This window comes from Leopardus geoffroyi, chromosome C1, assembly GCF_018350155.1.
Source record: "Leopardus geoffroyi isolate Oge1 chromosome C1, O.geoffroyi_Oge1_pat1.0, whole genome shotgun sequence".
In the NCBI taxonomy this organism is placed as follows: Eukaryota; Metazoa; Chordata; class Mammalia; order Carnivora; family Felidae; genus Leopardus; species Leopardus geoffroyi.
Genome location: NC_059328.1, coordinates 18,291,025 through 18,307,648, shown reverse-complemented (window position 1 = coordinate 18,307,648; position 16,624 = coordinate 18,291,025). Strand labels below are relative to the sequence as shown.

General features: G+C 40.8%; 1 protein-coding gene across 8 annotated transcripts in view; it reads right to left on the bottom strand.

The window, feature by feature from the left end:
- Nucleotides 1-782: 782 nt before the first annotated feature.
- Nucleotides 783-16,624, bottom strand: part of RCAN3 (RCAN family member 3) — a 40,483-nt gene continuing 24,641 nt past the window's right edge. For 3 of the 8 annotated variants that reach the window (XM_045482205.1, XM_045482200.1, XM_045482202.1), the window contains exons 2-4: nucleotides 9,264-9,437; nucleotides 7,820-7,991; nucleotides 783-6,174 (exon numbers count right to left, since the gene is read on the bottom strand). In XM_045482205.1, the coding sequence (XP_045338161.1) occupies nucleotides 5,990-6,174; nucleotides 7,820-7,985 (351 nt within the window). In that variant the 5' untranslated portion in view covers nucleotides 7,986-7,991; nucleotides 9,264-9,437 and the 3' untranslated portion in view covers nucleotides 783-5,989. Of the gene's footprint in view, nucleotides 6,175-7,819; nucleotides 7,992-8,259; nucleotides 8,388-9,263; nucleotides 9,438-9,552; nucleotides 9,619-15,163; nucleotides 15,188-16,624 lie in introns of those variants that run through there. The other 5 variants (XM_045482206.1, XM_045482201.1, XM_045482204.1 and 2 more) reach the window with 4 other exon arrangements.

Here is a 16,624-nt window from a genome sequence, read left to right as displayed (position 1 = left end):
ATTTCAGTTTAACGGAGTAGTGGAGCATGGTCCACCTGGAACGGAGGCAGGAAACTATGGTTCTAGTCCCAGGTTGGCTACCATCCAGATGTATGAATTTGGCAATTCTTCTTGGGCATTTACTCATAAAGATGCATGCGTGGGGATGTGGCAGCCGCTGGACAGACTGGTGTTTGGGACTGTTCTGCTGAGCTCTCCCAGGGGCTAGATACCCTTCTGGTCCTCACTTCTCCCTCAATCCCTTCAAAGGGAGCAGCTGTTCACCTTTGTTTGGTAATCAGTTTTACATTAGACTTTATGTAAGATTTCACTGGAACAAAGAATAGAGTTCTATGGCTGAAGAATTAAGTATATATTGAAACAATCACTGCACTAGATAAACTTTACAGTCATTTTTAGCTTCAGCATTTGGATTTGGAGGGTTTTTGGTTTTTTAAGCCAAGACAGAAAATAAGCCTTTACCTGGAATGAATCATTTTTAACTGAGGATAAACCCAGGTAAAAAAACTTTTCTTGGTAAAGAACTCAAACCATCGTGGTTATTTCCAGAGTCTGCAGTGAGTTAACCTTTAACTCTGGCACAGCACAGTACTAACGTTCAACTGGAATCTACTAGTTAAAGTAGGTTCCACACCCGACATGGGGCTCAAACTTAACAACCCCGAGAGATCGAGAGTTGCCTGCTCTACCAACTGAGCCAGCCAGGTGTCCCAGTGTAAATGACAGTTATTAAAAATAGTACAAGAACTCAATCCAACGGATGGATTAAAAAAAAAACAAACCCTAATTTTATTTTTATTAGCTTTAAAAACAAAACTTGTTACAAGTAATCACAAGGATTCCAAAAAAAATTACATTCTGCTTTTGTCACTTTGATAGGACAAGGAACGTTTACATGTCCTAAAAATACAGGATAGCCAAAGTTGACAAGTAACGAACTACTACGAATTACGGACTGTCACTTCAAGCACACTAAAATACGGAATACATGTATATAAATTACTGACCAGTTTTCAGAAGTACAATGAATATTCACTATAATTTATAGTACCAGAAAAATAACGTGCCCATGAAGATAACACAAGATCACAAACATGTTCACATAAAATGGCAATCCAACTCCTGGGTTCAATGAAGATAAAGTTGGAGGACATGTGCGCTGGCAGCAGAAACGTGGATCCCTCCTGTCTGGGGCCCCCACCTCGGGGTGACAAGCCGTGGGAAGAGGATAGCGCAGCCACACGAGTAGCCACCTTTCTCTCTCCGCAGTCCCCAGTCTGGGGGAGGCAGCCTGGGCACTAAGTAGGAAACAATACAGGAAAGCGCGTATTATCTGCATAGAGATCTTCCGTTATGACAGAATGAACATTCAGTCGAAGCGGTGCAGGAAACTCCAAGGGTCTGCAGCCCATAATTGATTTTGCTTCAAAAGGAAACACAGTTTACAAGAGAGACCACGCGTCTGATGTAGTAAAAGGTCTTTACACTTCTGTTTAAATGGATGGAGACACTTGGACTCAGCTCAATGTTCATTTTTCTTAAGCTTGGCTGGAAACTTCTATTTTGAACGTGACCGTTTTTATGATCTTTTTGGTCGGTAAAACCTAGCAGTTGTAGCAACTTCCTGTTGCTTTGTGGCTTGTGTATTTGGTAATAAAAACAACACTCTTCAAGGTATTGGCATTTTCCCGATTCATGGTTAAACACAACGATGGCGTTCCAATGAAAATGATCTGGCTGGCCCGGACCCCAAGGGGAGTTTATAAAGCAAACTTGTCATATTGTTGAACAAGGTTCATAAACCTTTTTCTTCAAATGTATTTAACTTGTTAAAAAGTAAGCTTCTATTACAATGGACTTACCTTCCAGCTGGGAGGAATGAATCCCCTCACCTTTTGTTCCTTTATATTGTCACACGGATAAAGTAATTTGTTTCCTTTCATACAGGACGATGCAGATGCAGGTGGAAAACAGGAGCACAGTGGGGGGGTGGGGGGGAAGGAAGGTTGACCACGTTCACCTGGGTGACAGGTATTAAAGTACACATCTTCAGAGAAAAGGCAGATACCAGCAGACAGGGAACTTTGATGCACCAAAGGAAATCATACATTTTCCACTGCTTAATTATGTTTGAGATCTTCCCTTTTAAAAATAAAGCTATGGTCTGTAAAAGAGTCTATCTAAAAACATGAAGCACAGGTCAGTCTTCAACCTTTTACAAGCACTGGGTAATGGTGTCATTCCACTGCAAACTGTTTCCACATCCGACGAGATCTCACGCTGCTTCCTGAGAGTCACATCTCAAGTATGACTGTTTATATTTTAATCTCGTTATGACTAAAATCTAGGAAAGCCCACACAAAATGTCAACATAATTGCTGGCTACCAAAATGCCATTATTTAGTGGGATTCCAATCCCAACAGCACGATGACAACAGAAACACAAACACGGAACATAACTTCACTCATGAAATTACTAAGTCCCTACCTTCATCTGATGTTTCTTGTTCACTGTATCCCTTCAGGGGGAGATAGAGTTCTTTTCCCTTTTTTTTTGTTTGTCTGTTTTCTTATGACAGAGATTCACTGCTTCTGAGGGCCTCTAAAGAGGCCTAGGCAAGAAAAAAGTAGAAAAGGCCCAAACATGGGAGCTGGGAATGCAAGCTAGTCCCTGCGAGCTTTGAAACCAGTCGCATCACCTCAAGTTTCTCGTCTGTGTCACAGGAGTAGAGTACGTCATTTTCCAAAGCCTCCTTCAGCACAGTGGCTCAGATTCTGAGAGAATCTAGTCTTCACTTTCGATCACAACAGTTTTTGAGATGAAATCGCTGGGAGTGGGAAACAAAATGACCATTTTCTAAAAGAACGACAGTGCTGTTCCTGCCCCATCTCCTGGCAGCTCTGATTCAAACACACCATGTTCTATTTGAACCATTTTGTTGAGCTTAAAAGTTCCTGGTAGCGTTTACTGGGCTCTCAGTTATGTGGACAGGCTTAGTGTATAAAGTCTCAAGAAGCAGACAGTAAGAAGATTAGTCTGCTCTCCTGCTCTCTGCTCCCGAGGGCAAGGGAACTGTTCATACCCTTTCTGCCTCTTAGAACCTTCAACTAGTCGATCCTCACACCAGCACACTTCTTAAATGGGCTGATTTCTGGTTTTATCAGGTGGGTATGCTGCAAGAACCTAGAACGGAAGAGCCGATGCACTGCAGGTTCTGTTGACTATTCTCATTAAGTGCTATGATTTTCTTATCCCTCACAGACTGTTTTTTTCCTAACACAAAGCATCATTTTCTTTCCTCACAATGCTCTAAGTAATTTGATTCCCGAGAAGAAGTTATGATTTCCAAAGAGCACATAGCTACTCTACTATCAGTTCAATCTAAGCAATAACTCAACTTCAGAGAAGAAAAATGTAGCTAAACATATTAAAAGGAACTTAAAAAAAGAACATGAGCCTCATCTCTTATAAGATGGTTACATGAGCTGGATATAAAAATGGCCAAAAAAAGGACAGAGCCCATCATACTTGTTGAGAAACTGGTTAACTTCACAATAATTAAAAGTTTATGGGCATTTAGTAGTTTTTCTTCTAGCATTCACCTTATGGAACTACATTAGAGGCAATGAAAATATTAATGTTTTCCATTCAGAAAAGTTTAATATATATGATGTATTTTATATTTAATATATATTTATTTTGATTTAAGTTTTTCAATTTATTCAATACTCTCAAAACAATAAGAACAGAGAAAAAGAAAATATTAGGTAATTTGCACTGCCTGACTTTAAAACCAGGTTATGTAAGTTAGGGATAGACTATTCTTTAATTGGAAGGAAGACCATGAAAGCCATGCCAAATAATAAAACATCATGGATTCTGATTACTTAGAAAATTATAGCTAATAAACATTACCTAAAAGGAAAAATTTTAATTCCCACCTGTTGAAAATACACACATTTCCTGACGGGGTCCAATCTGCAATGATTAGTGTAGCCAGGTAAGATTGAAAACTGGCAAAATGGGAAATTTAGAATGCAAAGCAAATGTATCAAGTGACTGTCAGTTAAACTGCCAAACAATTATCTGAATTTAATAAACTGCTTATGAGATCACAAATTTCAACTGAATTTATATTGAAGCTTAGTAGCAGCGGACATCTATAAAGAGGAGAGTGTATCATCTTAGAGAATTTGAGGGCAAGGAAAATATAGAAAACTTTTTTTCTTTGGCAATACAGTTTAAGTCCTCAGAAATAAATCTCTCCATAATAAGAACCTCTAACCCACAAAAACATGCTACCAAAAATGTACGGACATCCTGGCATGAATTTGTGTTCTTCTCTCCGTGTGGGCACAGCCTCCTTGGTTTATTGGTGCAAACTCCCATGTGTGGCCCCTCACACAACATGCCAGGGGGCTCCAGACATCTGACACATGGAGGAAACAGCACAGTGAACAGAGCTCAGCAGAGCCACCTGACCAAAGCCAGGTTTTCTTAGTTATGAGACTTTTCTATAAAAGGATTACAAAGTCTGAACAGACCACAGAAAGTTAAAAAGATGCTTGCTTCTGCTTTAGGGGCTTCCACTATCCACTCCGGAAACACAATTAAGAAACGATTCTGTTTTAGGGAAAAATGCCAAGTGTAAGCCAGGGTATAAAAGACTGCACCAGGAACAGAAGTCTGACTATCTGAATGATCTCAATTTCCCCCATCTTTCCCTAACTCAGCAGAAAAGAATATGTGTGTCTTTTCTTCCAAAGGAAACTAGAAAATGTTTAAATAGGCCATTAAACATTGGTCTTCGGAAAACCTTATCGGTACCTTTTCTAATTTAAAGTCAATGAAGGGGTGCCTGGGTGGCTCAGTCGGTTGAGCATCCGACTTTGGCTCAGGTCATGATCTCACGGTCTGTGAATTCGAGCCCCGCGTCGGGCTCTGCGCTGACAGCTCAGAGCCTGGGGCCTGCTTCGGATTCTGTGTCTCCCTCTCTCTCTGCCCCTCCCCACTCATGTTCTGTCTCCCTGTCAAAAATAAACATTAAAAAAAAAAACTTTAAAGTCAATGAATGACACACACAATATGTTTACCATTGAAAAACTCAACAGGTGGCTAAAGACAGTTGGGTATGCTACAGGCTAGCACATGGTCCCACATGGCAGATCGCATGAGCCACCTGAGGTCCTCGTCAGTCAAACTCTCTGGTGGCATGTCCTACTTCCAAAGTAGCAGTTCTTTCTCTGGGAGGGACGGTGCATTGGGAACAGTGGTCTGTGCGTCACCGTCCTCTTGAAGTTTAACAGTAACAGGGAAGAGAGTAACACCCACACGGATTTGTACTATGTGATTCCCATAGTCAAAGTGAATTTGGCATTTCCTCCCCAAAGCTAAAGAAAAAACTACTTGAGAAAAATGATTCTCTATCAATTACTCTACATTTCAGATTTCTTTCTGCTCAAACAATTTCACGTATATGGAGGAACAATTGACCTTTGATCAACAGAGTAGCTGGAAGCTATTATACCATTACAAAAGTACCCACAGCAGATTACTGAAATTGTAAGACTATTTTTAAATTCATAAAAATGGTACTGAGCTCGGTGACTACCGCTTTAGTTTTTTGGTACCCCATGCGATATGGAATCAGGGAAGTTACCATTGCTGGAAGGAGCCAGAAATCAGCCAAATTTCCTAATTTGCTACCGCTTAAAAAATGGTCAAGAGTTGCGACACGTTGGGGGCCAATCCTTTCATTTCATGTGCTGTTCGGAAGATCTGTTAAAATTGCGACCAGGTAAAATCCGCCGCGACCTGATAGGGCTATGTCTGCAGCACAGGCGTGGTGGCAAAACACACTGCGCCCCATTCACTCCCAGCCTCCCCCACACACAGGATCAGTGCCAATGACCGGCAATGCTGCAGAGGGGCACGGGGCTCCGGTGCTGAGCCCACAAGGGCACCTGCCTGGCACCACAACCAGCGGCCTCACAGCGCCCCATCGAAGGTCTGGGGCTCACCCAGTGCTGCGGCTGGAGGTTCAGGGCGCCTCGTCTGGGTAATTTTCTGTTTGGGGTTTTTGGTTTCTTCTGCCTCTTCAGTTTCACTGTCACAGACATGAACCACCACACTGGGTGTCGACTCAGTTCCTGCATGGAGCTCGTATTTCTCTCCTGTGGAGGTAAACGGCAAGAACAGGTGTCTGTGTCTTAAAACTTCTTGTTCCACTCAGTTTTGGCACGAGAGATAGGATACTTGAAGGTTCTTAGACAGTTTTGCCCTTTTAAGAAATTAGCTGGTGAGGGGTACTGAGGTCTTGGGAGTTAAAATGGAAATGCTAATTACTGTTGTATGAACAGTATGAGTGAACTGCTTAACTTTAGAATGATTTTGGTTTTCCTGCAGGAGAGACTTGTAAGGTTCCAGGCAGCATCAGCAAGCCCTTTATTATTTTTTTAAATTCTTAAATGTTTATTTATGTTTTTTGAGGGAGGGAGGGAGGGAGAGAGAGAGAGAGAGCGCGAGCATGAGCGGGGGAGGGGCAGAGGGACAGGGAGACACAGAATCCGAAGCAAGCTCCAGGCTCTGAGCTGTCAGCACAGAGCCTGACGTGGGGCTCAAATTCCTAAGCTGTGAGATCATGACCTGAGTTGAAATCGGACACTTAACCCACCGAGCCACCCAGGTGCCCCAAGCAAGCCCTTTATTATAGGACCTCATACATCTAAGATATAGCCTATCATGTCTAAAAACAACAGTAAGCCACCTCCCTAAAATGACTGTTTCCCTTTATAAGAGGCATAATATTATTGTAGGTGGACAACCAGCAATGGCATTGATTTCTTATATTATTTTAAAGAGATGAGAGAAATCAAAGAAAAAGAAATGAAAATAAATAGAAGAATTTAGAAGGAATGGTTTGGTATTGCCACCAATTCCTTGAAGTAAGTCTTCAGTGTAGAGAAGGTAACCAACATTCACTAACGGCCTGTTATTACTAGTAGAATCTGCAGCAGTTAAAACTGTGGTTACATTTATTGAGTATTATGTATATAACATTTAATCCTTATACTGAGTCCACACTGAACGGGAGCTACTACGACCGCTACTTTAGATGAGAAAACAGGTTCAGAAATTGGAGCTAAGTAACTTTCTGAAGATCACAGTTCGCAAGGCAACCGGCATGTGACTTTTGGTCTCGGGGTTGTGAGTTCAAGCTTCACATTGGGTGTAGAGATTATTTAAAAAAATAAAGTCTTAAAGGGGCAGCTTGGTGGCTCAGTCGGTTAAGCGTCTGCCTTTGGCTCAGGTCATGATCTCACAGTTCCTGAGTTCAAGCTCCATATCTGGCTCTCTGCTGTCAGCACAGAGCCCACTTCAGATCTTCTGTCCCCCTCTCTCCCCCTCAAAAATCAACAAACATTTTTTTAAAATCTTAAAAAAAAAATCACAAAGTTAGCAAATGCTAGAGTTTGAACCCGGGTTTATTTGACTTTATCCTCCACTCTGATTGTGTTGCTACCAGTTGGCTAGAACACAAATCGCTGAATAGGGCCTTTAACACAAAAGTTTCTCAGGTTTCTCATGCCTGCGGGGCTCAGTTAGTTGAGCATCAGACTCTTGATTTTGGCTCAGGTCATGATCCCAGGGTCATGGGATCCAGACCCACATCGGGCTCTGGGCTGAGTGCGGAGCCTGCCTGAGATATTCCCTCTCTCTCTCCCCCCCCCACCCCTCTGCTCCTCCCCTTCCGCTCTCTCTCAACAACAAAAAAGTTTCTTGGGGGGAAAAAAAAAAGGAAAGATGAAAGTTTGTTACCTGGTCCCAGTTTGGAAACTGCACAGAGTAAGTCATAATTTATAACAGGTGTCGCGTCTTCCCCCTGCTTCCACCCCACCGGAGGCGACGCGGGAGGGGAGATGAGGAACTGTTTGACTGGCTGGGGTGGCAGTAAATACGACTTGTCCCGTGTTTCACTGGACATCTGTACCTGTGGGGAAGGACGGAGGTTCTCAAGACCAGGTTGCAACGGGGCTGTTTCTTCCTTTTCCTCTTCAGGCTGTGACACCTCTTCGCAGACCACGAAAGCCAAGCCCCCCTCCACAGCCCACACCTCCCAGCGGCGGCCGGTCCGTTTAGTTTACCCCGGGGCACACACGGTGCACAGCACAGAGCCCACGCACACCGGGTGCTTGACAGCTGCCTGGAAGAAGCAACTGACAAACAGATGAAGGAACAATGAATGGTAGGAAACCTACATGCCGATTGTAGAAGAGATTAGGTCACATCGGCTGCGTCTCAAGCAGCTCCACTGAAATATCGTGACAGCTGTCATCTAGGTTTTCGTTTGGAGTGTGAGACAACAAGCTTCTGCTTTTTTAAAGTTTATTTATTATTTTTGAGAGAGAGAGAGAGAGAGAGAGAGCGGGAGGGGGGTAGAGAGGAAGAGAGAGAGAATCCCAAGCAGGCTCTACATTGTCAGCGTGGCACCTGAAGCGGGACTCAAACTCATGAACCCAGAGATATGACCTGGACTGAAATCAAGACTCGGACGCTTAACTGACTGAGCCACTCAGGTACTTCCTCCCTGCCCCCCACCTCCTTTTTTTTTTTTTTTTAATTTGAAAGTTAAGACCAAGGGGGAAAAGCATCAGCTGAAAGTTAAAACAGCCCACTTAATACATGAATAGAGGTCAAAAGCCTTTATGTCATCAATTCTTCTGAGGAGAAATTAGTTTCAGAGAATTCCACCAGTAGGGATTAGAACAGTAAGCACTTACGGTTCTTGGTAACCCACAGGCTCCCAGAAACAGCCTTTTTTGCATGGTCCTCGCCACCCCCCTGGTCATCCCTAGGCTGGCAGCTATTTTCAGTGAGGGGTCTCATATGAATCACACAACATAGAAACGGTTTCAGAGACATTTTCTCAATTCTCCCAAGGATGTCACATCACAAGTGCCATCACAAGTGCACGGGAGAAAAGTTAATTCACTGATCTTAGGGTGTCAGGGCTTCACCAGTTGAGAAATGGTGCCCAGAAAAATGAATTCCTTTGACTATCAGTATAAGCAACACAGAGTTAGGAGGGAAAATATGCTTAATAAATATTTATATATCTGTAAAATAAAGGCAAAATACTTTTACATTACTTGCTGCTTGGGATTCAAAGACCTCTGATGCAATAAGCAAGAAAATGGAGAACTGACGGTACTTTGGGAGGAAAGGAGGTTGAGAGAACAGTGCCCTCCCTGTCCACCTGTACCTGTGCAAAATACAGCTTCAGCTTCTTCCCGTTGAAGTCTGTTTCGTTGAGTTCTATTCGCGCTCTTGCTGCTGCTTCTGGTTTGCTGAAATTTATTCTGACTCTTCTAAAGCTTTTGAACAACTGAAATGTCACTTGGTCATCATAGACAGTGAAAAGTGCTTCAAATCTCTCCTAAAAATCGGGGAGCAGCAGGGCAGGGGAAATGGGGAGGGGGGAGAAGAAGGAAAACCTTTAGCAAAAGGAAATTTAATTAAACGGAAGTAATGGGATGGAACTCATGATTTACCATTTTTCCAAAAACGTGTACTTTTATTGCAGGTGTACATAGGTATCCCATTGTCATGGGCTAAATTCGGCAATTTGCACCTATTTTAAAAGTAATTAACTTTATTAAATATTGTATCGGTTCAAATTATAAAATAAACAAATGTCAAGTATAAACAAAGATCTAAATACACGCAATCACAGAACAAGAACACTGTACTGGTTTGAAGCCCCCACTGAGCCAGACTGGCTCTTTCCAGCTCATCTGTTTCCTCCTTCAAAGTAACCATTCCTGGGTTTTGTGCTTATTATTCCCATGCTTTTCTTGATAGTTTTACATTTATTTGTGTCCTGAAAGACATAACCACATTGCATGTACACTTCTGTAACTTTTTGTGAGCTTTTTCCCTTACATTTTGCTAAGAGTCTTCCTTGTAGCTGTAAGTCATTTTTTTTTTCTGCTGCTACGGAGTATTCCACCCAAGAGCCACAGGGTGATTTATCCAATGCTGGTGGAATCTGGACTGCCCCATACTGTTTGCTACAGTGGTGCCATGAACATTCTTGCACACATCTCTTGGTACCTAAATGCAGGAGTTTCCCTGGTGGACCCACTTATAAGTGGAATTTGTGGGCCTTACACTTGGCACATCTTTAACTTCAGTAGATACTGCCAAATAGTTTCCCAAAGTGTTTGTACCAGTTTACTCTCTAAGAGCAGACATGTGCTATAGTTATGTCTTTGTCAACACATCTTTGCAGGCATCTTTGCTTAATATGGACTTTTTATTAATGGGAGGTAGGGGCTTGCAAATGGGCTCTGATGTTGGCTGTCATTCACATTTCTCTGAAGATTGCGGTTGAGCCTCTTTTCCTGTTTATTGGTTATTTGGGACTCCTGTTAATGTCATATGCCTGTTTATATCTTTTGCCCATTTTTCTCCTGGGTTGTCTTTTTTTTATTGAGTCATGGAAATTCCACAGAAATACTAATTCTTTGTCAATTAAATGGGCCATAAATATTTTTTTCCCAGCTCTTTTTGGTGTGTGTGTGTGTGTGTTTGAGAAACAGAAGTTTTAGACCTGCAGATTACTGAATTTATCAGTTTCTTCCTTCTGTGCTTTCTGTGTCTTAAGAAATCCTTCTAGGGGCGCCTAGGTGGCTCAATCAGTTGAGTGTCCAGCTTTTGACTTCAGCTCAGGTCATGATCTCAGTTTGTGGGTTTGAGCCCTACATCAGGCTCTGTGCTACAAGCACAGAATCTGCTTGGAATTCTCTCTCCCTCTCTCTCTTTGCCCCTCCCCTGCTTATGCTCTCCCTCTCGAGAGAAAGAAAGAAAGAAAGAAAGAAAAAGAAAGAAAGAAAGAAAGAAAGAAAGAGAGAGAGAGGAATCCTTCTATATTCAGATTGATGTTCTCCTAGATCATTTCTCAAAGTATTATGGTTTTACCTTTGAAATTTAAGTCTTTTCTCAGCACAAATGACTTTTATGCATGAGGTGCCCCACCCCACCAGCAATGACTATCATTTTTCTATCACTCTAGATTAGATTATATTTTCTAGAGTTTTATATAAATGTACTTTTTTAGGGGAAGGGTACTTCCCAGTTGTATCTGGAATGGCAGAGTTCCCTGAGATCTAGCTTCAGGGGAACATTTTATATAAATGTACCTTTTAAGTTTATTTGGGGGGGGGGGGCAGGCAGTGGGGGAAGGGCAGAGAGCGAGGAGGACAGAAGATCCCAAGCAGGCTCTGCTGACAGCAGAGAGCCCAACCTGGGGCTTGAACTCATGAACTATGAGATCATGACCTGAGGCAAAGTCGGAAGCTCAATCGACTGAGCCACCCAGGCGCCCCTATGAATGTACCTTTTTGATGTCATTAGCTTTTAATTGGACGAATTAGTCCACTGTTGTGATTACTGATATTTTTGGATGTCTACCATCTTATTTTATCTACCTTCCTCATATTTTCTATGTTCATATTCTCTCCTCTTTGGCTTTCTTTTCAATTTTTTTTTTTCACTTTCTATTTACCCCCCTGGATAGAATTTCTATGAATGATGCTAGTAATGTGCATTTAGCATCTTCTTTAAAGACGCATAATATCCTACAGCCATAGTCCCTCTTTTACAAAAGCAAAACAACAAAATCTTTTTCTCAAGGTTCATTTGGGAATATGTAATTCTACAAAATTAGCATTGTTTGGTAAAAAATAACTATATATATATCCTAAATATCTGAGATGAAATAGAGCAATAAAGAGCGAGTTATTCTATAAGGCTGAGAAAAAAAAAAATGGTTCTACTCCCATTTGTTAATAAATGGCAATAATGAAAAAAACCCAACTTCAATTACTGGAACAGCAACATTAACTTTACTTTTATGCAATTTAATAAGTGAAATGTAACAAAACAGACCTAAGAAAATTCTCAATACTTTAAGAAATATTCCTTAGGCTTGCCAAAGATAACATAATAAAGGAACCTGAAAAATACCTTTGTTTTTGGTTTATGTGCAGAACCTTCAATTAGTTGTTGATACTGAATTAAAAATCATTTGTTAACTTCTCTCAGTTTGAATATTTTCCTACCACTTCACAATATTTTTCCAATGTGAAAATGTGAAATGATTTGTTACCAAATATTTATTCTTCTAATGTTCAAATATCCCTTGTGATTTAGAAAACATAATTTACTTAAAAATTACATTATTTTTGCTCATTCATCTAAAAAATACAGATATTAAGGGGCACCTGGGTGGCTGAGTTGGTTGAGCATCTGACTTCGGCTCAGGTCATGATCTCACAGTTTGTGAGCTTGAGCCCTCAGTCGGGCTCTGTGCTGACAGCTCAGAGCCTGGAGCCTGCTCCGGATTCTGTGTGTGTGTATGTGTGTGTGTGTGTGTGTGTGTGTGTGTGTGTCTCTCTCTCTCTGCCCCTCTTTCTCTCTCTCAAAAATAAACTTAAAAAAAATTAAAGGGGTGCCTGGGTGGCACAACTGGTTAAGTGACCCACTCTGGGTTTTGGCTCAGGTCATGATCTCGCGGTTTCATGGGTTCAAGCCCTACATTGGGCTCTGCACTGGCAGTGCGGAGCCTGCTTGGGATTCTCTGTTCCCCCCCTCTATCCCTTCCCCACTTGCACTGTCTCTCTTTCAAAATATATAGACTTTAAAAACCTACATATATTAAGCAACCAATTGTATGTCAGACCTTACACTGAGTGCTAGATTTCCAATGTACCACAGGCTGCTTCAAAGGGAGGTGAACTTTAAGACTGATTCTATTCTTATTTACTATATATTAAATATTAATTATATATTACAATTATATAATATATATTATATATATATTATATATTATATATAATTATATATTACATTATATAATTAATATTATAATTAATATTATAATTATATATAATTGTATAATTATAATTATAATATTAATTATATAATTATACAATATATATACAATATATACAATATATACAATATATATACAATATATACAATATATTGTATATATATATATTGTATAATATATATATTGTATATATATATATTGTATATATATAGTATATATTGTATATATATATTGTATATATATATTGTATATATATATTGTATTATTAAATATAATATAATATAATTATATATTTAATTATATATTAAATATTTACTATATAGTAAATATATTAAATATTTACTATATATTAAACAATTATATTAAATATTCCTACATATTAAAGTAATATGGGCAACTAAATTATTAGAGATATAGTTAGGATTTTTAAACAGCACATCGGCTCTTAAAAATAAATATGAACATGTAAGTATATGAAATACTAATAATTATAAACACTTCCAGGCATGTTTTATAGTTTCCTCAGTAGCCATTTTACTTATTTATTTTTTATTTATTTATTTTTAAAAAATTTTTTTTTCAACGTTTATTTATTTTTGGGACAGAGAGAGACAGCATGAACGGGGGAGGGGCAGAGAGAGAGGGAGACACAGAATCGGAAACAGGCTCCAGGCTCTGAGCCATCAGCCCAGAGCCTGACGCGGGGCTCGAACTCACGGACCACGAGATCGTGACCTGGCTGAAGTCGGGCGCTTAACCGACTGCGCCACCCAGGCGCCCCTTACTTATTTATTTTTTAATGTTTTTATTTATTTTTGAGACAGAGAGACAGAGCATGAGCAGGGGAGGGGCAGAGAGAGAGGGAGACACAGAATCTGAAGCAGGCTCCAGGCTCTGAGCTGTCAGCACAGAGCCCGACACGGGGCTCGAACTCACACACTGTGAGGTCATGACCTGAGCTGAAGTCGGACACCCAACTGACTGAGCGCCCCCCTCAGCATCCATTTTAAAGATGGTTGGCTTTGTCACTTTTTTAAAAAATTAGAATTGAGATTTTGTGAAATTACATTCTATTTAATTCTTGGCAGATGCTCACATTTTGAATTCTGAGCAAGTATTAAAATTCCCACGTGAGACAGTTAAGAAATATCAACACTGAAGGCAGTGGAAATGAAAAGCAAGGAAGAATTAAGCATGATTTATGAAATATTAGTATTTTGTAATTCTATACATTGAACAGTTTCCCTTGCCAAGGGTAAGAGGACCATATATTTATTACTAATTCCCACAACAATGAATTTTTTTGTAGTTATAGTAACACTATCTTGCAAACAAAACAGCTACTCCCTGATCATATCCTCCTGTTTCCTTTCAAAACATTTTTCACTCCAGAAATATAACAGGAAGGTAGCAGTGGGTTCTATGGATCTCTCCTATTTTCAAAGATCTGCGAATGGATTCAGAATTATACAAAAACAAAGCCAAGCAAGAGCTGACCAGTATGCTTTTTCTAAGTTTTGTTAGTTCTTTCTCTTTCCCTCTCATTTTCATGGAGCATAATACAGTTTAAGAAATGTTTTGATTTCCGGGCACCTGGGTGGCTCAGCCAGTTGGGCGTCTGACTTAGGTTCAGGTCATGATGTTGCGGTTTATGGGTTTGAGTCCCACCTCTGTGCTGACAGCTCAGAGCCTGGAGCCTACTTCAGATTCTCTCTCTCTCTCTCTCTCTCTCTCTCTCTCTCTCTGTGTGTGTGTGCCCTTCTCCCACTTGTGCTCTGTCTCTCTCTCAAAAATAAACATCTAAAAAATTAAAAAAAAAAAACAAAAAACAAAAAACGTGTGATCTCCAGCTATGAGGTGCGGTAGGGAACACAAAAAAGGAGGCAAAACTATTCCTGTTTCCTTTTGAGGAACAATGTGAGAGCCCTTGGCTGGTAGCTCCGCCCTTGGCTGGTAGCTCCGCCCTTGTGTGAATCCACAGGTACCAATAGGCAGATTCCTGACAACCTAGCATTAGCACAAAAGGGGTTTAGAAGACTGCAGACAGGAGGTCGGAATCAGCACGGCCTAAAAATAACTTGTGACAAGTAGAATTTATTCAGAAACGAAATTATTACTTTTCTCCTTAGAATTGTTTTAGAAATAATTCACTTTTATACCCTTCTGAATTCTCAAATAAAATTAACACCATCCTGTTAAAGGGTGGTCTTGCACATTTACTTCTGGTAAGCAAATGAAGATCCCATAAAATCCAAATCGCCATTGACCATTCTATTTTTCCAGTGGTCTCTTTGTGTCCCCTCGGGCAGTACCACATCTGTAGGAGTAACACAAATAATTGTGCCTAAAAATCAATCTCTGAGGCTTTTCCTGCTATAGCAGTTTTCCACAAAATACAGACGCTGCCTTCATACACTGAAATCACTGGCGCAATGAGTCAGCAGTAAAAATGGCTACAAACAGGGGCGCCTGTGTGGCTCAGTCGGTTAAGTGTCCGACTTCGGCTCAGGTCATGATCTCACAGTTTATGAGTTCAAGCCCCGTGTTGGGCTCTGTGCTGACAGCTCAAAGCCTGAAGCCTGCTTCGGATTCTGTGTCTACCTCTCTCCCCTGCTCATGCTCTGTCTCTGTCTCAAAAATAAACAAAACATTAAAAAAAAATTTGTTTTTTAATGGCTACAAATACCTTGCACCTAAAATATGTGAGGACAACATGTCACCGACAGCTTTCTTGGGAACTCAAGAAGAGTACTTTGCAGCTGGGCAGGAGCCACACAAAACCCATTAAGAGAGAAGAGCAGAAAAGGTCTTGTGCGAAGGTAGGTTTCAGGGAGTGACAGATGAGGGTGGCAGCTAAGCATGTATTTCTTGACCTTTTACCGGAAATACCACTGCCCCGTCCCCCGTTCCCCATCCCAAAGCAGAGAATGTGGGGTTCATCAATTTCACTGAGAAATACATTGTGAAAATGATTTTGCCGGATCCCTTTGCCTTGAACTAAAAGAACCCGAGGACCCCACCACTTCTGTACGAAGGAGAAGGAACAATTTCACTGTTGAGAAGAAGCGATGCTCAATCCATTCAGCTGTGGAATTATCTTTGGAGTCCTACGGCAGGAAATTTCTCATGTTCTATGTCTGTCTGTAAATCCGAGACAGCAAATCCCGTCTCTCCAGCAGGTTCATGGATGTCAGAGGTAAGGCCTCTGTGTCCACCCGGGGAAAGGCAAGTGCCTTTGGTGCTCGTCAGTATCACTGCTGACTCAAACAGGCAGAGGGATGGAATTCACGGACCAGGAAAAAGCGGCATGCATGCTCCTGGGTATGGTGAATTTAAAACTTTGATAATCTGAGCACTTGTAATACTTCCGGGCCCTAAATTCAGAAGTGGTGGAGGGGAGCAGAACACACAGAAAACTTAAAAACCTTCTGTAACCTTTGGGCTATGGCATGCATGTTGCCTTCAACACCTTTCCAGATCAGAAAGGGGCATGAAACTGAATTAAAATTCAAGAAGATACGGGATACTATCTGTTCAGTATTGGTTTTTAGGTTTTAATGGTTCATACTAAGTTTACAAATACATCCGCTGCGTAAGTTCTTAGGCGGCTATGATTCCCGCCCAAATCCATAATATCTCCTATACCATGTACACGAAAAGTAGTCAAACCAATGATAAGTCATTTTTGATGGTAACAAACTGCAAACTGGTAATAGGGTCGGGATGGA